The 23,026-nt window shown below is 67.4% G+C and overlaps 2 protein-coding genes across 6 annotated transcripts in view; one reads left to right on the top strand and one right to left on the bottom strand.

Annotated features, from left to right (window-relative positions):
- The first annotated feature begins 1,005 nt into the window (after positions 1–1,005).
- On the top strand, positions 1,006–8,154 carry PLD4 (phospholipase D family member 4). Its single transcript, XM_081546716.1, has 10 exons — positions 1,006–1,128; positions 3,342–3,541; positions 4,202–4,385; positions 4,569–4,689; positions 5,095–5,222; positions 5,914–6,114; positions 6,700–6,839; positions 6,954–7,119; positions 7,194–7,290; positions 7,683–8,154. The coding sequence occupies exons 1-10, from the start codon at positions 1,060–1,062 to the stop codon at positions 7,883–7,885; spliced, it is 1,509 nt and encodes a 502-aa protein (XP_081402842.1). The 5' UTR covers positions 1,006–1,059; the 3' UTR covers positions 7,886–8,154.
- A 2,599-nt stretch (positions 8,155–10,753) lies between these two features.
- AHNAK2 (AHNAK nucleoprotein 2) overlaps positions 10,754–23,026 on the bottom strand; it is a 34,055-nt gene continuing 21,782 nt past the window's right edge. For all 5 annotated transcript variants that reach the window (XM_081551208.1, XM_081551210.1, XM_081551212.1 and 2 more), the window contains one exon: positions 10,754–23,018. In XM_081551208.1, the coding sequence (XP_081407334.1) occupies positions 11,352–23,018 (11,667 nt within the window). In that variant the 3' untranslated portion in view covers positions 10,754–11,351. The remainder of the gene's footprint in view (positions 23,019–23,026) is intronic.

The following is a 23,026-nucleotide window of genomic DNA, read 5'->3' as shown; positions in this document are numbered from 1 at the left end:
CGTCACCCGGAGGTCAGCACCCTGGACAGGGCCCCTGCAGCCCTGTCCTGCTGGGGTCTTAGAGGCAGGGCCTGGGCACACATTCCGACCTCATTCAAAGAGGACTTTGAATGAAGGAGTGGGAAAGGGTCCTGTCCTCAGAGAGTCTCAGGCAGATGGGTGAGGGGGTGGGGCAAGGGAGGCAGAGACCCGTGCTGGGAACCCAGGCTGAGCAAACTATAACCAGCCTGCCTTTTCAGACAGCCCAGTGAGTGGCCGACCTGCATTCTCCAGGATGGAGGTCTTAGCTGCCTGCATTTCCCAGACTCCCTTGCAGCTAGATGCAGCCATGTGACTAAATTCTGAATCATGAGACATGAGTGGAAGTGCCCTGTGAGACTTCCAGCATGCTTGCTCAGGGATACCCCTTATATCCTGTTCTGCTAGAAACAGGAGGCAATGACTGAGCTCCAGCAGTCATTGTGTGGCCATGAGGCTGCCAGTTAAGCCTAGGAACTGGGAACTGAGAGTTGGAGGGACCTAGTTCCCAATGGCTGCAGAACCAATACCATCCCTAGGCTGCCAGTATTATAGAGAAATAAACAATGTTGCTCAAGACCTGGTTCTTTGAGTCTCAATGCATGTGTGCACGCTAAGTCACTTCAGTCATGTCCAAGTCTGTGCAACCCGTGGGCTGTAGCCCACCAGACTCCTCTGTCCATAGGATTCTGCAGGCAAGAATATTGGAGTGGGTTGCCATTCCCTTCTCCAGGAGATCTTCCCAACCCGGGGATCAAACCCACACCTCTTAGGTCTCTGGCATTAGCAGGCAAAACACTAGTGCCGCATGGTTTGCACCAAATGTAACTCAGACACACAGGCCGGTGACTTGGGTGGGGGTGGGGGTGGGGAGGGATTTTTCTCTGGCCCTGAAAGTCCTCAGCCCCACCCTCTAGTTGGCTCACCCGGCTCCAGATGTCTGTCAAGGGTGCAGAGGGAGGTACGGAGGATGAAGAGGAAGTGGCCAGAAGGGGAAGCAGCGGGCTGCATAGAGGAGGCAGGTGGGAGGTGATCGCGGTAATGGCCTGCAAGCTGAGGGCCTGCGTCTCTGGCGAAGCCAAGATCAAAGGCAAGGCGGGACCCTCAGAGGTAAGAGCCAGCGAGGCCAGATGGGAGGGCCGGACCGAGGGCCCTGAGAAGGGGGTCCACTGCCTCCTGATCAGTGCTGCCCGCAGCCCTGGGCCCAAAGGGTCATGAAGCTCCAGCGGGGCCTGAGGACCATCCCTTCCTCCGCTGGTTTGTGCAGTCAGGACCACAGGGCCTGAGGTCTCCCGACGAGCTCAGCCTGGGGTGGGCAGTGGCACCCCAGGCCCTGCAGGGCAGTAGCTCCCATCCTCTCAGCTGGGACCTGCCCAGCACAGGGTGGGGGGAGCTCAGAGCTGCCCCCTGGGGTCTCCCAGCCCAACACAGCCTTGAGATGCCGGCGCTGGTGGGTCACCCTCTCCCAACAGCCAGTCCTACCCCTGGACACACGGGGTCCTCAGGGGTGAGCTGCCCAGAGTCCCCTGGATGGCGGGCCTCCCCAGGCCCTTGTAGTTCACAAGGGGGTAGGTAGCCTGGCAGGTGCTTCAGCTGGGCACCCCCCGGGTTGGGGCTGCGGGGGCAGGGCGGCTGCACGCCCACCTTCTCGGGAGCCTGGGGCCCCGGGCCTCGTGCAGGACTGCACCCCGATCGCCTCTCATGAGCGTCAGTGAAGGGTCTGGGGAGCCCTCCCTGGGGCGAGGAGGGGAGTGGCAGGCAGGCCCCCCAAGCTCCCCTCTTCAGGGCACGGGAGAGGATGCTGACTTCCCTCTAAAGGGGCTCCTGGTGGGGAGGGGTGCCAGGCCTTGGGCTCTGAGCCCCCTCTCTCATTCTGGGCCCCCCGCACCCCTCAGGCCCAGCTCCCATGGCTGCCCCTCCCCCACATGGAGGTGGGCTGGGGGCCCTGCGGGAGGACACCCCCAGAGCCCGGGGCCTGTGTGACAGCCTGGCTCCTTGGGCCCCAGTGCCCAGCGGAGCTGCGCTCACAGGAGGGCAGCATGACCCCAGCCCCAGGCCCTGGGCTGCGGTGGCCACTCGCCGTCAAGGCCAGGAGGAAGGGCTGCCCCCACCCCTCACGGAAGCCTCAGAAGTTGGTTGGAGGTGGGCGTGGGGGAGTGGGGTTGGGGGGACCACGTCACTGTGCATGGACCCTGCCCCGCACTCCAGGGAGGGCAGCCTCAGCTCAGAGCTGTGGAGCATCCCGCTCGGGGTGGCATTTGAGGCTGCTTTGCAGAGGGGAACAACTCCAACCGGGATCCAGTACTCCTGGTTTCCAGCTCCTTGTAAGAGTGACCACTCTGAGGGGACAAGACCTCCATTCCCAGCTGGCTGCAGAGTTTTGGGGCAGAGGGACACCCCCGCCAGCATCAAGGGGTCCTGACTCAGCCCCCAGACCTCAGACAGCACTGCAGCCCCCAGCCCCTGGCCCCCAGAAAAACAACACTCTCTCTGTACCAGGCCCCCCCATCCAGGACCAGGGTCACTGCCCGGCTCCCAGGAGGGGCCAGCCCAGGGCCAAGATGGGGGGCCCAGCCTGGGAAGGGAAGCAGCTATTTATGAACCTGCATCGAGAGGACCCAGTCTGAAAGCAGAAATGGCAGCAGACTCGCTGTGGTTGAAACGAGGAACTGAGATTCAGACGCCCACACGCCCCTGGGGGGCGTCGAGAGGGAAACCAGCAGGTCATACGCACCCCAGGCACACACAGGACGCACGCGCGCATGCACTAGTGGTGGGTAAGGGACTCGACAGCTTCAGGCCAGGCCAGTGTGAGGGTCCACCTGGGGCAGGAATGGGGTCTGCAGGGTCCCCACGAGGTGGCCTCCCGGTGCCCAGCTGCCCAGGAGCGTGGTTCACCGCGCCCAGGCCCGGAGCTGCAGGCGATACCGGTCACCCCGCTCAGGGGCTGAGGCCTCTGCTGAGCACACGGGTGGCCCCGGCGTGGCCCGGCCCCACACTGCCCCGCGGCCCGCGGACAGGGCAGTCAGCACTGCGAGATTGGGGGCCCGCGGGAGGGGCTGAGCCGCTGCACAGGACCTCGGGCCAGAGCAGCAGGGGCAGAAGGAGCCACGAGGGGCCAGGACTCCCCTCCCAGGGGCTGCCGGCACCTGTCTGGAGGACCCGGGAATGCGGCCAGTCCCCGGGCCATGGCCTCGGGCCTGCCCTGGCCAGCCCCACCTGGCGGCAGGGGTGGTCTGTCTCAGTACCAGAGCGGCCAGGACCCGCTCAGGAGAGTGTGGCTGCACCCCCAGGAACCCGGCAGATGTCTTCCTCCTCTGCAGGTACGGGTGACACTCGTGCTGCTGTGCCTGGGTGCCGCGACCCTCGCCTGCCTCCTGGGGCTGGGGTCCTCCCCTTCCGTCTGGAGCCAGGGCTGCCTTGAGGAAGGGCTCGCCAGGCCTGGGGGCCTTGGCTCCCGTGCAGACTGGGATCACCCGGGAGGGGAGACCTGGCGGCGGCATCAGCAGAGCGATTCCTGCCGGTGAGCAAGCTGTGGGCTCCGCGGGGCGGTGGGCGGGCAAGCCCACGAGGCTCTGCTCCGGGCGCCCCTTGCCTTCCCAGCCTGGGTCTCCCCAGAGGGACAAGCACTGCCCTTGGTCACCTCCTCTGGGAAGAGGCGAGTTCCGGGAGGGTGGGCTGGGAGGGGCGACCCTGACTGTCAGGGCGGGATGGGGAGTGCTCTTGGCAGCAAACGCAGGCTGTCACCTGGGACTCGGACTAGGTGGCCATCGCAGCCGTCAAGCCTGGGGTGGGGTCACAGGGCCCGCCCCTCCTGCCTCCCATAGGGTCCTGGACTCTCGGAAACCCCCAGCACACCCCCTGACTGAGCCCCTCCCTCTGGTCAGCCTTGGCGACTCCAGGGGCCTCCATACCCACAGGAGCCCAGACCCAACAGCTCCGAGGGGAGCGCGCCGGGCTTGGGTGGGGGTGGGGGACCGGGCACCAACCTGCCCCGCCCTCAGACCCCCACTCGGGCAGGCCCGCCCAGGGCACTCCCGGTGTCAGGCCTGCCCTGCCCCGTCCAGCCTGCAGCTCGGCCCCCTCGGCCTGGGCTCTGCCTCCCTCTTGCTGACCCGGCCGGAGCAGGTGATGTGAGGCCAGCTGGCCACTCCCGCGCTCACACCCAGCGCCCCCCCTGCAGGCTCGTCCTTGTGGAGAGCATCCCCCAGGACCTGCGGTCTGCAGCAGGCAGCCCGTCCGCCCAGCCCCTGGCCCAGGCCTGGATGCAGCTCCTGGATGCCGCCCGAGAGAGCGTCCACGTGGCCTCCTTCTACTGGTCCCTCACGGGGCCCGACATCGGGGTCAACGACTCGTCTTCGCAGCCGGTGCGTGGCCCTCGCCCCTGACTCGGAGCCTGCGGGCTGTGCCAGGGCCAGGCACACAGCAAGTCCAGCAGGCTGCACGTCTGTCTGACCAAGCTGTGGGCAGTTGGGGCTGTCTCAGGGGAGATCTGGGCCCCTCCTCGTGGGATGGGGTGATCTCTCTCTTACCCTGGGCTGCTCTCACAGGGCGAGGCCCTTCTGCAAAAGCTGCAGCAGCTGCTGGACAGAAACGTGTCCCTGGCCGTGGCCACCAGCACCCCAACACCGGCCAAGAACTCCACTGATCTGCAGGTCCTGGAAACCCGAGGTGGGTGCTTGCCCTCCTGGGCCCCGGGACCAGCAGGAGCTCTGGGGCTGCCTGGGGGGAGGCTGGGAGCCTGGGGCTGCAAGCACCTCCGAGTGGGCTTCCCCGGGGGCCGCTTCCAGGGGCTGGACGTGTCCCTTCCCACGGGCCAGAGCACAGGGTGGCCTCTGGGGCCTACTGCGTCCAGCCGCTCTGAGCTGTGGGTGCAGGCTCAGCTGGGAGCCAGAGGCCACGGGGACAATCCCCACAGAGCCAGGCCGCCTGGGGGACCCTGGGCTGACCAACGCCTCCGTCTTCCCACCTGTAAAGTGGGGTGAGGACAACATCCATGAGGAGGACTGCCGTGAGGAGGAAGGAGTTGAGCTCCGCACGAAGCGGGCTCACCCCGCCACCCTGCACCCTTGTCAGGTGCCCAGGTGCGACGTGTGCCCTTGGGGAGGCTCACTGGTGGTGTTCTGCACTCCAAGTTCTGGGTGGTGGACGGGCAGCACGTCTACGTGGGCAGTGCCAACATGGACTGGCGGTCCCTGACACAGGTGAGTCCCCGTGCCCTGAGAGGGGAGGCCTTCCAGAGCTCGTCCACCCTGGTGCCCCTGACGTCCCCACGTGGGCAGTCATCCCGGGGGACGCAGCCAGGTCTGTAACACCCCTGTGGTAGAAACACCCAGAGACTGTTTATGGGAGTCTAAAGGCATTGCTGCAGAAGGTCGCTTACCCGCCTGGAAACATGGTCAGGTCATCTTGTCCAAGGAGCCATGCGGACAAAGCAGGAACCCTTTCAGGAAAAGCAGCGCTTTAGCCATCAGTCAAAAGGCTGGCAGCGATTGTCCATCAGCAGTGAAGAACGAGTTGTTTTTTGGGCACTTATGCTTTTTATTGTTTTTCAGCAATGAACATGTATTGCCCTTGCAGCATAGAGTCTAAGAAAAACAGGGACCCGCTGTGCTCCCCTTCCTATAGCTCCCCCGGCACACGTGGACTCGATGGTGCTGCAGACTGGCCGCCTGGTGGGGGCGTGCGCCTGCGCAGCAGCCCTGCCCGGGGCGGCGGGGTCGGGGGGGTCAGCCGAGGGCCCCTCCTGCAGCCCTGCCCAGGGCGGCGGGGTGGGGGGGTCCGCCCAGCCCCCCAGAGGGCCCCCCCACCGCAGCCCTGCCTGGGGCGGTGGGGTGGGAGGTCCGCCCAGCCCGCAGACGGCCACCCCCTGCAGCCCTGCCCGGGTGCCCGCAGGTGAAGGAGCTTGGTGCCGTCATCTACAACTGCAGCCGCCTGGCCCAGGACCTGGAGAAGACCTTCCAGACCTACTGGGTGCTGGGGGCGCCCAGGGCTGTGCTCCCCAAGCCCTGGCCTCAGAACTTCTCCTCCCACATCAACCGCTTCCAGCCGCTCCGGGGTCGCTTTGACGGGTTGCCCACCACCGCCTACTTCTCGGTAAGGACGGCCAGGCCTGGAGGCCATTCTGAGCCCCACCACCCGAGTCCTGGCCGGCCACGCCCACAGGAAGCCCCGCCCACCCTGGGCCTGCCCTGCAGATGGCATCTGCGAGGTCCGGGGCTGTGGTCCCGGGGTGACCCCAGTAGAGATTGCAGCCATCGTCATCCACGGGAGACAGGCGGCCTGGGTGGTGGGGGATGCCCTGTGGCCCTGTGAGCCTTCACGTGCATCGCTGGGTGGTCTGACTCGACCAGGAAGGGTCCGGGAGGACCAGGGCATCAGCAACGCTGTCGCTCCGCGGGAGAGGGGAGGGAACTGGGGGGCGGGCGGCCACAGCTACCAGCCAGGAACCTCCCTCAGGTACAGTGGAGACCTGGCTTCAGAGGCAGGGACGCGTCCCCAGATGTGGGGGTCCGGCCGAGACCCCCAGGGGGCTTCCTCCAGGGTCAGGCCAGCCCAGGGCCCCACCCATCCGGGCTGCGCCTCCCGCCTTCTTCCTGGTTCCCAGGGCTGGAGGGTGGGTGTGCGTGGGGTCACTGGCCCCTCAGAACCAGGCCCCTCAGGGACCTCTCCGCCCCACAGGCATCGCCGCCCACACTCTGCCCCCACGGCCGCACCCGGGACCTGGACGCGCTGCTGGCGGTCATGGGGGCCGCCGGGGAGTTCATCTACGTCTCGGTGATGGAATACTTCCCCACCACGCGCTTCAGACACCCCGCCAGGTGGGCCAGCTGGGAGCCGGGCTGCCCTGTCTGCTCACCTGTAGGGACCCCTCGGGGCAGGCCGGCAGGGCCCCGCTGGCCTGAGGAGCCTGACACTGCCCTGCTCCTCCCCAGGTACTGGCCAGTGCTGGACACGGCGTTGCGGGCGGCGGCCTTCAGCAGGGGGGTGCGCGTGCGCCTGCTGGTCAGCTGCTGGCTCAACACGGACCCCAGGATGTTCCCCTTCCTGCGGTCCCTGCAGGCGTTCAGCAACCCCGCGGCCAACGTGTCCGTGGACGTGGTGAGGACCCGTCCCCGGGCCGGGCTGGGCAGCGGCCTCTCTGCCCCCTGACACACTCTCTCTGTTCCCCCAAGAAAGTCTTCATCGTGCCCGTGGGGAACCACTCCAACATCCCTTTCAGCAGGGTGAACCACAGCAAGTTCATGGTCACAGAGAAGGCGGCCTACATAGGTAAGCCGGGCGGCGGCCTGCGCCCTCCAGGGCTCCACGCGAGGCCACCCCAGCCTGCACGGGGCTCGCGTCCCCCCAGGCGGGGGCCGGGGCGCTGAAGGGGGCTGGGCGCTCCCCCCAGCGTGGACCCCCAGGCAGGGGGCCTGCATGCGGAAGGGCTCAGGGCTCTCCATGGAGGCGGCCAGCCCGGCGGTCACCCGGCCTCACAGGGCGGGTGGGGAGTCCCTACACGGAGCTCCTCGAGCCCCGCGTGCGCGGGCGGGCAGGGGTGAGGTCCGTCCGATGAAGAGCTGGCGGCACTATTCAGCGGCCACAGTGGCCAGCAGGCTGGGCGGGGCAGCAGAGGGACCCGTGCGGCCCCATCCCCAGCCTCTCGCACCCGCCGCCCACAGGCACGTCCAACTGGTCAGAAGATTACTTCAGCAGCACCTCGGGTGTGGGCCTGGTGGTTAGCCAGAGGGCCTCCGGCACCCAGCTGGGGGTGAGCACTGTGCAGGAGCAGCTGCGGCAGCTCTTCGAGCGAGACTGGAGCTCCCACTACGCCGTGGGCCTGGACGGACAGGCCCAGGGCCAGGACTGTGTTTGGCAGGGCTGAGGTTCGGCCCTTCCTGGCAGCAGGGTGGGGCCTCCTTGCCTTGCCTGGCCCCCAGCCTGGACTCCAAGCAGCTGCACCTGTACAAGCCCTGGTCGGGGGCGGGACTGCCTAGCGCAGGGCACACACAGACTACTTGCTCTCCAAGTCTAGCCCCTTTGAAACCCCCGCCTCCTCCAGGGAGCCCTCCGGATGCCCCGCCCTGACTCCCACAGAGCCGCCATTCCTGTCCACACGTGGGGCCTCTAGAACATGCGTGTGCCTCTCTGTCTCTTGTGTGCATCCGCTGTGGGGCCGCGCCCGCGTCTACTCAGCCTCGATCCGCCTGCGAGGGGCCTGTGTCTATGAGGCCACACCGAGGCGAGGCCGGGCATCGACCGTGGGAGCCCCTGACTCTCGCCGGCGTCCAGTCCTGGGCCCACAGGGACCCAGGGACGGGTCAGAGGACGGGCTCAGCAGGAAGAAGGGACAGAGGCCTGTGGGGGCGGGGCTGTGCCCAGGTGGGGGCCCCGGCCCGCGGAGGCCACGCTGTTGTGGCACCCCATCCTGGTGCGTGGGACCAGGACCGGTGGGTAGTCAGGAAGACCCGGGTGTGAGCTGGAGCGGGGGTTGACACCCGGCAGGGTGTGGCTTGCTGCAGCCCCGCAGAGCTCACCCTCCCCGGGCCTTGCCTGCGCCCTCCCTGCAGAGGCAGGACTGGAATCCTGGCCCGACAACTCGCGTCTGCCCTTCTGCTAGGGGTGCTGGGTCAGAGGCCTGTCTCAGCCCTGGCCTCACCTCCTCCTGGTTCCTGACCTTGGCTTCAGAGCCCACCTGCCCTGGCAGAGGCCCCCAGGCCACCTGAGGCTAGAGCTCTGGGCTAGTTGAATGTCCAAGAGACCCTGGCAGCTGAGGGAGCCATCGAGTGGACGCCAGGTCCACCCCGAGCCGCCGCCTCTGGGCCCCGAGTCCTCACGACCTCAGAGAGAGCCAGCGGGGTGGCTGTTGGGCAGCTTGGGTGTGAGCGTCCTTGTCTGCGAGGAAGGTTCCCAAACCCTGCCTGGCTCCTGCCAGACCTGTGGGGGTCGGGAGAGGATGCCACGGTTCCATGCAGCCCTCCCAGGCGTCCAGCGTTTCCGGGAGCTGGTCTGTTCGTGAGCTGCCCTCAGTGCCCACCTCCCACTGCCCCACCCCAGCTGTGCCCCAGGAGCAGCGGAGCCCCAGACCGCTCTGCTCCCCCGGCCACTCGGCCGTGGTCCAGGCCGTGATGGGGACACGGCGAGGGCCCACAGCCGAGGCAAGGCCTGCCCCGCACATGGTAGGTCTGGTGGCCAAACTCCAAAGCACGATCCCCTCTCCCCACAGGAGACACAGCGTGATGAGGCTCGAGAGGCCTGGGGGCTCCTTCTGGGGTGTGGGGGGCAGAGCCTCCTCTGAGACCCTGGACCCAGGCCCTTGTGTGGACGGCTCTGCTGCCTGGATGGGGGCACCGGCCGCCTCACTCGGGACGGGTGGAATGGACAGGCGGTTAGTGGTACGGGGTGCTCACGGCTCTCGCCGGGGGCCAACCCCCGCTGTGGGATGCAGGAAGGTGCCGTGAGCTGTCCGTCAGCCCAGCCCCAGGCAGGGCCCCGAGAGCAGCCCCTCCAGCCAGCGAGAAACGGGGCCCTGGGCCACCGAGCCGGCAAGGAACTGACCGCCGCCAGCAGCTCCGTGAGTTTGGGAGGCGGCTCCTCCGCAGGTTGCATCTGGAGATGAGACGGGCCTCATGGGACACGGCTGAGCTGAGCCTGGACTCCCGACCCACAGAGACTGGGGGCATAAAGGCACGTGGTTTCAAGCCCCTCACATGTGGCGATGTCACACAGCCCAGGCGACACGCACACGTGGTCACAGAACGGAGGCCACCGAGGCGGCGGAGGGCTCCCCAGGGCCTCCAGCACCATGGCCCCGATAAGCCAGACATGAGTGTGCGCAGTGCGGGTTGAAGCCCATGAGCCAGGCTGGCCCCTCTACAGTGTTTCCCGGGGGGCTGGGCTCCCCCATCTTCTCTAGGAGCCGGGAGAGGCTCCTGCAGCCTCCTGGACTGCGGGACCAAGTCCCCGCTGAGTGCCCCCTCCCCAGCTTCCAGAGGGTCCCACGTCCCTGCCTGGGGGGCCCTTCCCCGCCAGCCCCCACGGGAGATGTGACTTCCCTTGGGAGGGAGGGCGGGGGAGAGGAGTGGGCTGCCCTCTGGGCCTGGAGTCCCCCAACATCTCCACCCCGCCCTCAGGGCTAAGAGCAGCTGCCCCTCTCTGAGCAGAAGGAGGCGTCTCCGGGAACCTTCCCCGGGCAGCAGGGAGGTGGCCAGGCTCTGGGAACCTTCCCCGGGCAGCAGGGAGGTGGCCAGGCTCCAGGTCCCCCCATGGAGCGCTGCATGCCCACAGGCCCAGAAAGGGTGTCTGAAGGCCACGGGGAGGTGTGACCCTGAAGGGCGGAAGGACGCCCCCTCAACCTTGTCCTGCGTCTGCTCCCGTGGGCGGCTGGCGAGGCCGGCCACCGTGGGGAAGCAAGCCCGGAGCCGGGCCGCTGTGGTGGCCGAGGACCCAGCGAAGCCTCCGGGCCGGGGCCCTCTGCCCCTGGGCCGCCCCTGCACTGTCTGAGGCCCTCACCTGGGGCGGCCTCCCAGCCGAGGGCAGTCTGTCCCCGGCCTCGCGGTGGACCCCTGGGCCCGCACCTTCCTCCTTGGTCTCTCACAGCTGCGGGCGGGGAGGAGGGCCCGAGCGGACGGACGGACGGATGGGGGAGCCACCCTGACACTGCTCAGCAGAGCAAGCTAGCAGCACTCGGCGCGGGGGGTGAGGCGGAGCAGAGACGAGCTCCAACCAGAACAAAACACCTCTCAGCCGTCACTGGAGGGGGGGCAGCACTTTATTTATCGCCCATTCGGTGTCCAGGGAGCAGCCAAGTGGGTCCCATCTTCAGGCACACTGAGGGGCTGGGGGCCACGCACGCCAGAGAGGGCACGGGCAGGCAAGTGGACGCGCACGGACGTCGGGTGGGAGCTCGTGGACGGACGCCTGGACCACCTCGGCAGCCTGCGGCCCCCAGCCCGGCACGGGCAGCATCACACAAAGCATCCCAGGGCTCGCCTCGGCGAGACGGCCCGTGAAGAGTGGGCTGGTTCTAAGCGGGCAGGGAGAGGGTCTCCTGGAATGTGGCAGACTCTGCCGGAAACAGGGGAACGACCTTCACCAGGAAGCAGCAGCCGCGTCCTCGAGGGGCTCGTGGCAGAGTCTCGGGTAACACGTGTCTAATAAAGACCTTCAGGAGCCCGGGACCCTCCTGAGGCTTTGGGAGGCAGCCCGCTGGGGGTCCCGCTTTGGGAGGGCCAGGGGCAGGGGCCCCTCTGCTCGCAGCCGGCTCCGCTCCGTCCTCCACTCTGAGGGTCACGGCGGACACTCGCGTCTGCACGCGGGGCGCAGGCCACAGCCTCCACTTCCTTCCATCCTCAGTGGGCAGCGGGCCTGGCCGCAGGCTCGTCTGGGGCCTGCGGGTCCGGCTCCAGCAGGATGAGCTCCGTCCTGGCCATGGACGTGACTGTGGCCCCGGCGCCCGGCACCCCCTCCTCCCTGTCCTCGGGGGAGAAGCTCTCGCGGGCGTCAAAAAAGGTGGCGGCTTCTTCTTGGAGCTTTTGCTCTGCTGGAGCCGCCTCGTCCTCCGAGCTCTTGCTTTTCTTTGTGGGGGAGGAGGAAAACCCTAATTTGGGAAATCTGAACCAGCCCGCCTTCTCGGGTTTCTTGGGCGGCTCTGCTTCAGGCGGTGAACCCGGCGGGGTCTGCACGGGGGCCGGCCCGGGGGCTTCATCTTTGGAGTCGGCACGTGTCTCTTCGGAGGAAGAAGAGAAACCGATGCTGGGAAGCCAAAACTTGAACAGACCGGAGGACCTCTTACCTTCCGGCTTCTCTTTCGGAGCCTGGTCTCCTTCGGCCAGGCCCGTGGCTGCCTCCTCGCCGTCCTCTTCTGGGGGAAATTCGAGGATTTCTGCGGGCTCCTCATCAGAGCAGCTCTCCACACCCAGGTGGCCAGAGCGCAGGTCAGCGGTAAGTGCTGGCCCTCCGGGTACACTGACGCTGGATGAGATCACTTCGAATGGTTCTCCAGTGTCTGGCTGCAGGTCTCCAGAAACGGGGTCCGCTCCGGGACCAGCTTCTTTGGGAGCCTCCTGCAAGCCCCCCGTCGGCCGGGAGTCTTGGACCCTCCCCTGCATGGGGGGCTCAGGTATCTTCACTTTCAGCAATGAAAATCCGTAGGAAGCCGTTTGGATCTCGGACGTGGGCATCTCTGATTCCCGCACAATCTGGGTGGAAACGGCCTCAGGTCCCGAGAGGTCGGCCGGCTCTGCCATCACACCACCATGTACGACAACCCTGGGACCCTCTCCCTGAGCACCGTGAATGCGCACTCGGACCCTGGAAGCTTCCGGGGAGACATCAAAGGCCACTGGCTGCTCCCCGGGGGTCCCAGTGCCGGCCTTCAGGATGCTGGCACCCCAGATGCCCGTGCTCTCCGTGCACAAGGCATCATCCAGGCTGCTCCCGGCACACTGGACCTCCCTCACGGCGGGGATGAACACGTCTGCCTCGGAGCCGGGGTCAGGGAAGGCGAACCTCGGCATGCTCAGCCTGGGCAGCCTGACAGTTACCACGGAGCCCTCCCAGGGCTGACCCACGCTGACCACAGAAACCTGGGACGGCCCGTCGGTCCTGGACACCTTCAGTTTAACAGGGCCTTCGGGCTGGGAGGACCATTTCTCGGCCCTCCCCTCTCCCCCGGCGAGGTCCAGGCCTGCAGGCGCAGCAGGAGGAGCTTCCATTTCTGGAAGTGCCCCGCTGGGCACCCGAAGAGGAAGGGAGCCTTCGCCCGGGCGGACCCTGACCTCGGAAGTGGACAGGCCAGCAGCGGGTGCCCCCGGAGGAGGCGGGTGCATCGTCGAGCCTCTGCCGTCCACCTTTATCTTCAGCACGCCCGCAGGTGACGCGCTCTTCTCAGCTTGCTCCAGGGGCTCAGGCACCTCCACCTCTGACCCTGGAGGCCCCTGAGCCTTGACGGGAGCTGGCCCTTCTTCCCCCAGCTCAGGGGCAGCAGGCGTGGGACTTGGTGCTCCGGGGACCCCCTTCTCCCTGTCGGGGTGACGGACGCTGGGCAGGTGGAAGGCGGGCATCCTGAACCAGCCCCCCGGCACGGCTGTGCTCCCCTCTGTTAGGCCGTCCGCGCCTATGGCTCTGCTCCACGGCTGCAGGGGATCTCCTGGTGACTGGGCTGTCCCCTCGTTATGAGGCTGGCTGGCCGAGACGTCCCTAGACCCGTGCCCTTGGCTGCCGTCTCCCAGGGGCCGGCCGTGTGCAGAGTCCAGCCCCTGAGCATCGCTGGGAGGGCACAGGGCAGGGGGATGCTCCGTGGCCCCAGCCTCCACCGCAGGACCTGCCGCTTCTTGGCTAGAAAACCCAAACTTTGGTTGATGAAACTTGGGGAAAGTCACCCGAACATAAGATGCAAGAAATAGGGGGTCCAAAGGGCTGGCAGGACTATCAGTTGGGCAGGGAATGTGCTCGTCGGGGGACAAGGCGGCAGCACTTTCTCTATCCTCCTGGGAACACGAGGTGGTTTCTGGAGGGAGCGGGGGGGTGCCAGGAAGAGTCACCTGGTACTTTATGAGAGTGACCGCCTCCGGAGAGACGGACGAGGACGCAGAGTAAGAACGGCTGAGATCAAGGCTACCTGAGGAAACAGCAGGCCACCCCGCACGGGGACACAGCAGGGACGGTTTCCGGCTGGAAATATCCTGCAAGGCAGACTCCGCACCTGAAACACCGGTGGGCAGAGAAACAGGAGGATCACTTTCAACCAGGGTGGAACTTTTCAAAGACTTCCCGGGGGAAGAAATCAACTTTGGAAACTTGAAATGCGGTTTCCTAACATGGATTTTAACATCATCTTCAGTTCTCAATGTGCTCTCTCTGGTGGCCACCTCCTTGTCCCCCAAGGACACGTCGCCCTCCAGCTTGGCGCCCGGGGCCGAGATGTCCACCTCCACGCTGGGCAGCGTCACTTCCACGTCGGGGGCGGCCAACTCGGCCTTGGCGCCCTTCAGGTCCAGCTTGGGCCCCTTGATGTCCACCTGCGGGGCCTTGATGTCCACCTTGGGCAGCTTGACGCTGGGCATCTGCACCCTGGGCAGGTGGCTCTTGATTCCGACTCCTGCCGCCCCTTCCTTGAGCTCGGCCTCGGGCAGGTGGCCCTCCGGCAGCTTGACGTCCGCCTCGGCGGCCTTGACCTCCAGCTCGGCCGAGGGCAGCTCCACGCGGACCTCACCGCTCTTGACGTCGGCCTGCACCGAGGTCGGGGTCACCTCGGCCTGGGCCTTGGGCACGGACACGTCCACGGCGACCTCGATGGCCTTGCTGGGCGCCGACACGCCGAAGGACGGCATCTTGAACTTGGGCATTTTGAACTTGCTGTCTCTGGCGGCCACCTCCTTGTCCCCCAGGGGCACGTCGACTTCCAGCTTGGCCCCCGGGGCCTGGGTGTCCACCTCCACGCTGGGCAGCGTCACCTCCACGTCGGGGGCGGCCACCTCGGCCTTGGCGCCCTTCAGGTCCAGCTTGGGCCCCTTGATGTCCACCTGCGGGGCCTTGATGTCCACCTTGGGCAGCTTGACGCTGGGCATCTGCACCCTGGGCAGGTGGCCCTTGATGCCGACTCTGGCCGCCCCTTCCTTGAGCTCGGCCTCGGGCAGGTGGCCCTCCGGCAGCTTGACGCCCGCCTCGGCGGCCTTGATCTCCAGCTCGGCCGAGGGCAACTCCACGCGGACCTCACCGCTCTTGACGTCGGCCTGCACCGAGGGCGGGGTCACCTCGGCCTGAGCCTTGGGCAGGGACACGTCCACGGCGGCCTCGATGGCCTTGCTGGGCGCCGACACGCCGAAGGACGGCATCTTGAACTTGGGCATTTTGAACTTGCTGTCTCTGGCGGCCACCTCCTTGTCCCCCAGGGGCACGTCGACTTCCAGCGTGGCCCCCGGGGCCTGGGTGTCCACCTCTACGCTGGGCAGCGTCACCTCCACGTCGGGGGCGGCCACCTCGGCCTTGGCGCCCTTCAGGTCCAGCTTGGGCCCCTTGATGTCCACCTGCGGGGCCTTGATGTCCACCTTGGGCAGCTTGACGCTGGGCATCTGCACCCTGGGCAGGTGGCCCTTGATGCCGACTCCGGCCGCCCCTTCCTTGAGCTCGGCCTCGGGCAGGTGGCCCTCCGGCAGCTTGACGCCCGCCTCGGCGGCCTTGACCTCCAGCTCGGCCGAGGGCAGCTCCACGCGGACCTCACCGCTCTTGACGTCGGCCTGCACCGAGGGAGGGGTCACCTCGGCCTGGGCCTTGGGCAGGGACACGTCCACGGCGGCCTCGATGGCCTTGCTGGGCGCCGAAACGCCGAAGGACGGCATCTTGAACTTGGGCATTTTGAACTTGCTGTCTCTGGCGGCCACCTCCTTGTCCCCCAGGGGCACGTCGACTTCCAGCTTGGCCCCCGGGGCCTGGGTGTCCACCTCCACGCTGGGCAGCGTCACCTCCACGTCGGGGGCGGCCACCTCGGCCTTGGCGCCCTTCAGGTCCAGCTTGGGCCCCTTGATGTCCACCTGCGGGGCCTTGATGTCCACCTTTGGCAGCTTGACGCTGGGCATCTGCACCCTGGGCAGGTGGCCCTTGATTCCGACTCCTGCCGCCCCTTCCTTGAGCTCGGCCTCGGGCAGGTGGCCCTCCGGCAGCTTGACGCCCGCCTCGGCGGCCTTGACCTCCAGCTCGGCCGAGGGCAGCTCCACGCGGACCTCACCGCTCTTGACGTCGGCCTGCACCGAGGGCGGGGTCACCTCGGCCTGGGCCTTGGGCAGGGACACGTCCACGGCGGCCTCGATGGCCTTGCTGGGCGCCGACACGCCGAAGGCCGGCATCTTGAACTTGGGCATTTTGAACTTGCTGTCTCTGGCGGCCACCTCCTTGTCCCCCAGGGGCACGTCGACTTCCAGCTTGGCCCCCGGGGCCTGGGTGTCCACCTCCACGCTGGGCAGCGTCACCTCCACGTCGGGGGCGGCCACCTCGGCCTTGGCGCCCTTCAGGTCCAGCTTGGGCCCCTTGATGTCCACCTGCGGGGCCTTGATGTCCACCTTGGGCAGCTTCACGCTGGGCATCTGCACCCTGGGAAGGTGGCCCTTGATTCCGACTCCGGCGACCCCTTCCTTGAGCTCGGCCTCGGGTAGGTGGCACTCCGGCAGCTTGACGCCCGCCTCGGCGGTCTTGACCTCCAGCTCGGCCGAGGGCAACTCCACGCGGACCTCACCGCTCTTGACGTCGGCCTGCACCGAGGGCGGGGTCACCTCGGCCTGGGCCTTGGGCAGGGACATGTCCACGGCGGCCTCGATGGCCTTGCTGTGCGCCGACACGCCGAAGGACGGCATCTTGAACTTGGGCATTTTGAACTTGCTGTCTCTGGCGGCCACCTCCTTGTCCCCCAGGGAAACGTCGCCCTCCAGCTTGGCGCCCGGGGCCTGGGTGTCCACCTCTACGCTGGGCAGCATCACCTCCACGTCGGGGGCGGCCACCTCGGCCTTGGCGCCCTTCAGGTCCAGCTTGGGCCCCTTGATGTCCACCTTGGGCAGCTTGACGCTGGGCATCTGCACCCTGGGCAGGTGGCTCTTGATTCCGACTCCTGCCGCCCCTTCCTTGAGCTCGGCCTCGGGCAGGTGGCCCTCCGGCAGCTTGACGTCCGCCTCGGCGTCCTTGACCTCCAGCTCGGCCGAGGGCAGCTCCACGCGGACCTCACCGCTCTTGACGTCGGCCTGCACCGAGGGCGGGGTCACCTCGGCCTGGGCCTTGGGCAGGGACACGTCCACGGCGGCCTCGATGGCCTTGCTGGGCGCCGACACGCCGAAGGACGGCATCTTGAACTTGGGCATTTTGAACTTGCTGTCTCTGGCGGCCACCTCCTTGTCCCCCAGGGGCACGTCGACTTCCAGCTTGGGCCCCGGGGCCTGGGTGTCCACCTCCACGCTGGGCAGCATCACCTCCACGTCGGGGGCGGCCACCTCGGCCTTGGCGCCCTTCAGGTCCAGCTTGGGCCCCTTGATGTCCACCTGCGGGGCCTTGATGTCCACCTTGGGCAGCTTGACGCTGGGCATCTGCACCCTGGGCAGGTGGCCCTTGATGCCGACACCGGCCGCCCCTTCCTTGAGCTCGGCCTCGGGCAGGTGGCCCTCCGGCAGCTTGACGCCCGCCTCGGCGGTCTTGACCTCCAGCTCGGCCGAGGGCAGCTCCACGCGGACCTCACCGCTCTTGACGTCGGCCTGCACCGAGGGAGGGGTCACCTCGGCCTGGGCCTTGGGCAGGGACACGTCCACGGCGGCCTCGATGGCCTTGCTGGGTGCCGACACGCCGAAGGTCGGCATCTTGAACTTGGGCATTTTGAACTTGCTGTCTCTGGCGGCCACCTCCTTGTCCCCCAGGGGCACGTCGACTTCCAGCTTGGCCCCCGGGTCCTGGGTGTCCACCTCCACGCTGGGCAGCGTCACCTCCACGTCGGGGGCGGCCACCTCGGCCTTGGCGCCCTTCAGGTCCAGCTTGGGCCCCTTGATGTCCACCTGCGGGGCCTTGATGTCCACCTTGGCCAGCTTGACGCTGGGCATCTGCACCCTGGGCAGGTGACCCTTGATGCCGACTCCGGCCGCCCCTTCCTTGAGCTCGGCCTCGGGCAGGTGGCCCTCCGGCAGCTTGACGCCCGCCTCGGCGGCCTTGACCTCCAGCTCGGCCGAGAGCAGCTCCACGCGGACCTCACCGCTCTTGACGTCGGCCTGCACCGAGGGTGGGGTCACCTCGGCCTGGGACTTGGGCAGGGACACGTCCACGGCGGCCTCGATGGCCTTGCTGGGCGCCGACACGCCGAAGGTCGGCATCTTGAACTTGGGCATTTTAAACTTGCTGTCTGTGGCGGCCACCTCTTTGTCCCCCAGGGACACCTCGCCCTCCAGCTTGGCCCCCGGGGCCTGGGTGTCCACCTCCACGCTGGGCAGCGTCACCTCCACGTCGGGGGCGGCCACCTCGGCCTTGGCGCCCTTCAGGTCCAGCTTGGGCCCCTTGATGTCCACCTGCGGGGCCTTGATGTCCACCTTGGGCAGCTTGACGCTGGGCATCTGCACCCTGGGCAGGTGGCCCTTGATTCCGACTCCGGCGACCCCTTCCTTGAGCTCGGCCTCGGGTAGGTGGCACTCCGGCAGCTTGACGCCCGCCTCGGCGGTCTTGACCTCCAGCTCGGCCGAGGGCAACTCCACGCGGACCTCACCGCTCTTGACGTCGGCCTGCACCGAGGGCGGGGTCACCTTGGCCTGGGCCTTGGGCAGGGACATGTCCATGGCGGCCTCGATGGCCTTGCTGTGCGCCGACACGCCGAAGGACGGCATCTTGAACTTGGGCATTTTGAACTTGCTGTCTCTGGCGGCCACCTCCTTGTCCCCCAGGGAAACGTCGCCCTCCAGCTTGGCGCCCGGGGCCTGGGTGTCCACCTCTACGCTGGGCAGCATCACCTCCACGTCGGGGGCGGCCACCTCGGCCTTGGCGCCCTTCAGGTCCAGCTTGGGCCCCTTGATGTCCACCTTGGGCAGCTTGACGCTGGGCATCTGCACCCTGGGCAGGTGGCTCTTGATTCCGACTCCTGCCGCCCCTTCCTTGAGCTCGGCCTCGGGCAGGTGGCCCTCCGGCAGCTTGACGTCCGCCTCGGCGTCCTTGACCTCCAGCTCGGCCGAGGGCAGCTCCACGCGGACCTCACCGCTCTTGACGTCGGCCTGCACCGAGGGTGGGGTCACCTCGGCCTGGGACTTGGGCAGGGACACGTCCACGGCGGCCTCGATGGCCTTGCTGGGCGCCGACACGCCGAAGGACGGCATCTTGAACTTGGGCATTTTGAACTTGCTGTCTCTGGCGGCCACCTCCTTGTCCCCCAGGGTCACGTCGACTTCCAGCTTGGGCCCCGGGGCCTGGGTGTCCACCTCCACGCTGGGCAGCATCACCTCCACGTCGGGGGCGGCCACCTCGGCCTTGGCGCCCTTCAGGTCCAGCTTGGGCCCCTTGATGTCCACCTGCGGGGCCTTGATGTCCACCTTGGGCAGCTTGACGCTGGGCATCTGCACCCTGGGCAGGTGGCCCTTGATGCCGACTCCGGCCGCCCCTTCCTTGAGCTCGGCCTCGGGCAGGTGGCCCTCCGGCAGCTTGACGCCCGCCTCGGCGGCCTTGACCTCCAGCTCGGCCGAGGGCAGCTCCACGCGGACCTCACCGCTCTTGACGTCGGCCTGCACCGAGGGCGGGGTCACCTCGGCCTGGGCCTTGGGCAGGGACACGTCCACGGCGGCCTCGATGGCCTTGCTGGGTGCCGACACGCCGAAGGTCGGCATCTTGAACTTGGGCATTTTGAACTTGCTGTCTCTGGCGGCCACCTCTTTGTCCCCCAGGGGCACCTCGCCCTCCAGCTTGGCCCCCGGGGCCTGGGTGTCCACCTCCACGCTGGGCAGCTTCACCTCCACGTCGGGGGCGGCCACCTCGGCCTTGGCGCCCTTCAGGTCCAGCTTGGGCCCCTTGATGTCCACCTTGGGCAGCTTGACGCTGGGCATCTGCACCCTGGGCAGGTGGCTCTTGATTCCGACTCCTGTCGCCCCTTCCTTGAGCTCGGCCTCGGGCATGTGGCCCTCCGGCAGCTTGACGTCCGCCTCGGCGTCCTTGACCTCCAGCTCGGCCGAGGGCAGCTCCACGCGGACCTCACCGCTCTTGACGTCGGCCTGCACCGAGGGCGGGGTCACCTCGGCCTGGGCCTTGGGCAGGGACACGTCCACGGCGGCCTCGATGGCCTTGCTGGGCGCCGACACGCCGAAGGACGGCATCTTGAACTTGGGCATTTTGAACTTGCTGTCTCTGGCGGCCACCTCCTTGTCCCCCAGGGGCACGTCGACCTCCAGCTTGGCCCCCGCGGCCTGGGTGTCCACTTTCACGCTGGGCAGCGTCACCTCCACGTCGGGGGCGGCCACCTCGGCCTTGGCGCCCTTCAGGTCCAGCTTGGGCCCCTTGATGTCCACCTGCGGGGCCTTGATGTCCACCTTTGGCAGCTTGACGCTGGGCATCTGCACCCTGGGCAGGTGGCCCTTGATTCCGACTCCTGCCGCCCCTTCCTTGAGCTCGGCCTCGGGCAGGTGGCCCTCCGGCAGCTTGACGCCCGCCTCGGCGGCCTTGACCTCCAGCTCGGCCGAGGGCAGCTCCACGCGGACCTCACCGCTCTTGACGTCGGCCTGCACCGAGGGCGGGGTCACCTCGGCCTGGGCCTTGGGCCGGGACACGTCCACGGCGGCCTCGATGGCCTTGCTGGGCGCCGACACGCCGAAGGACGGCATCTTGAACTTGGGCATTTTGAACTTGCTGTCTCTGGCGGCCACCTCCTTGTCCCCCAGGGGCACGTCGACTTCCAGCTTGGCCCCCGCGGCCAGGGTGTCCACCTCTACGCTGGGCAGCGTCACCTCCACGTCGGGGGCGGCCACCTCGGCCTTGGTGCCCTTCAGGTCCAGCTTGGGCCCCTTGATGTCCACCTGCGGGGCCTTGATGTCCACCTTGGGCAGCTTGACGCTGGGCATCTGCACCCTGGGCAGGTGGCCCTTGATTCCGACTCCGGCCACCCCTTCCTTGAGCTCGGCCTCGGGCAGGTGGCCCTCCGGCAGCTTGACGCCCGCCTCGGCGGCCTTGACCTCCAGCTCGGCCGAGGGCAGCTCCACGCGGACCTCACCGCTCTTGACGTCGGCCTGCACCGAGGGCGGGGTCACCTCGGCCTGGGCCTTGGGCAGGGACACGTCCACGGCGGCCTCGATGGCCTTGCTGGGCGCCGACACGCCGAAGGCCGGCATCTTGAACTTGGGCATTTTGAACTTGCTGTCTCTGGCGGCCACCTCCTTGTCCCCCAGGGGCACGTCGACTTCCAGCTTGGCCCCCGGGGCCTGGGTGTCCACCTCCACGCTGGGCAGCGTCACCTCCACATCGGGGGAGGCCACCTCGGCCTTGGCGCCCTTCAGGTCCAGCTTGGGCCCCTTGATGTCCACCTGCGGGGCCTTGATGTCCACCTTGGGCAGCTTGACGCTGGGCATCTGCACCCTGGGCAGGTGGCCCTTGATTCCGACTCCGGCCGCCCCTTCCTTGAGCTCGGCCTCGGGCAGGTGGCCCTCCAGCAGCTTGACGCCCGCCTCGGCGGCCTTGACCTCCAGCTCGGCTGAGGGCAGCTCCACGCGGACCTCACCGCTCTTGACTTCGGCCTGCACCGAGTGCGGGGTCATCTCGGCCTGGGCCTTGGGCAGGGACACGTCCACGGCAGCCTCGATGGCCTTGCTGGGCGCTGACACGCCGAAGGACGGCATCTTGAACTTGGGCATTTTGAACTTGCTGTCTCTGGCGGCCACCTCCTTGTCCCCCAGGGGCACGTCGACTTCCAGCTTGGCGCCCGGGGCCTGGGTGTCCACCTCTATGCTGGGCAGCGTCACCTCCACGTCGGAGGTGGCCACCTCGGCCTTGGTGCCCTTCAGGTCCAGCTTGGGCCCCTTGATGTCCACCTTGGGCAGCTTGACGCTGGGCATCTGCACCCTGGGCAGGTGGCCCTTGATGCCGACTCCTGCCGCCCCTTCCTTGAGCTCGGCCTCAGGCAGGTGGCCCTCCGGCAGCTTGACGTCCGCCTCGGCGTCCTTGACCTCCAGCTCGGCCGAGGGCAGCTCCACGCGGACCTCACCGCTCTTGACGTCGGCCTGCACCGAGGGCGGGGTCACCTCGGCCTGGGCCTTGGGCAGGGACACGTCCACGGCGGCCTCGATGGCCTTGCTGGGCGCCGACACGCCGAAGGACGGCATCTTGAACTTGGGCATTTTGAACTTGCCGTCTCTGTCTTGGCCCTCTTTACCCTTTACCTCCGTTTCTGTTCCTACCATGATGGCACTTTGCTTTTGGTTTTCTGTTTCCTGAAAATGTGTGATTTTTTCTCCTTTTCCCTGCTTGGCTGGTGGCCACCCCAATGAGGGCAGCTTGAGCCTCAAGATTCTCGTCTTTCCTTCCGTCCCCTCCGCTTTCCGGTCCCCTTCCTTGCTGTCCTCCAGCTTCGTCTCCCCCGCGTCCTTCTCTTGTTCTGTCTGGTCTGTTGGCGGCCCTGTCGTCTCCCGTGACTCTGTGTCACCTTCGTCCGCCCCCGTGGCCCCGGAGTCGTCTGCAGAGCCCCGTCCCCCCCGGGGTCCCCAGCGCCCCGGTGCCGCGCCCTCTTCATCCTCAGGTACTGTTTCCTTGGCAACCCTGAACTTGGGAGTCTTTAAGCTGGGTATGCGGATGCGGAATTCTGCTTGGCCGTTCTGGAAGCCGCCGTCGTCTGCGGCGCCCTGCAGAGGCAGCCTGGCGGTGCCCGGCTGCAGCCCCTGAGTGTCCTCCGTGGCTCCCTCCTTGCTCTGGCCCGGGGCTGTCCCTGCCTCGGTTTGTCCCTCCTCCACAGTCTCCTCCGGGCCCCTGGCCTGTGTTTGCTTTCTCCGCAATCTGGGTGCGGGTCCCTCCCCGGGCAGAGTGGGCTCCGGCGGGGCCTCAGCCTCCTCGGGCGGTCCTGCTCTTACATCCTCTCTGTCACCACGTCCAGCTGCCCTGACGGTCTCTTGTTCGGCCTCCGAGGGCCCTGCCTCCTCCAGCAGCTCAGCTGGGCCTGCCCCGCCGCGGTCGGCCCTGCCCGACGGGCCCTTCCCTGAGCCCACCCTGAACCTCAGGCTGGGGAATCGTCTCCTCTGCTGGCCGCCCAGCTCCTCCTCCTGGGACTGCTCCTCCGCCGCCGGGAGCGGGGACTCTGTGTCTGTGCTGGTGGGGGAGAGGTCGGGCCCGCGCCCCCGCTCGTAGGCCTCCGAGGAGCTGTGAGACCTCCGGGGCCCTCGCTTGCTCTTCAAGGCTTGGAACTTGGGCCAGGAAAGCCGCTCCCGCTGGGCGCGCCGGCCCCTGCCCTCCCTGGGTGTGGGGAGGAGCCTCTGCTGGTCTCCATCCCCTTGCGGCATCTTCGTGGGGGTCTCTGTGCACGCGTCAGTGACATCTTGGTCCTGGAACA

Source organism: Giraffa tippelskirchi, chromosome 12, assembly GCF_054371585.1.
Source record: "Giraffa tippelskirchi isolate mGirTip1 chromosome 12, T2T-mGirTip1v1.2.pri, whole genome shotgun sequence".
Taxonomy (NCBI): Eukaryota; Metazoa; Chordata; class Mammalia; order Artiodactyla; family Giraffidae; genus Giraffa; species Giraffa tippelskirchi.
This window is presented reverse-complemented; position numbering and strand designations above follow the sequence as displayed.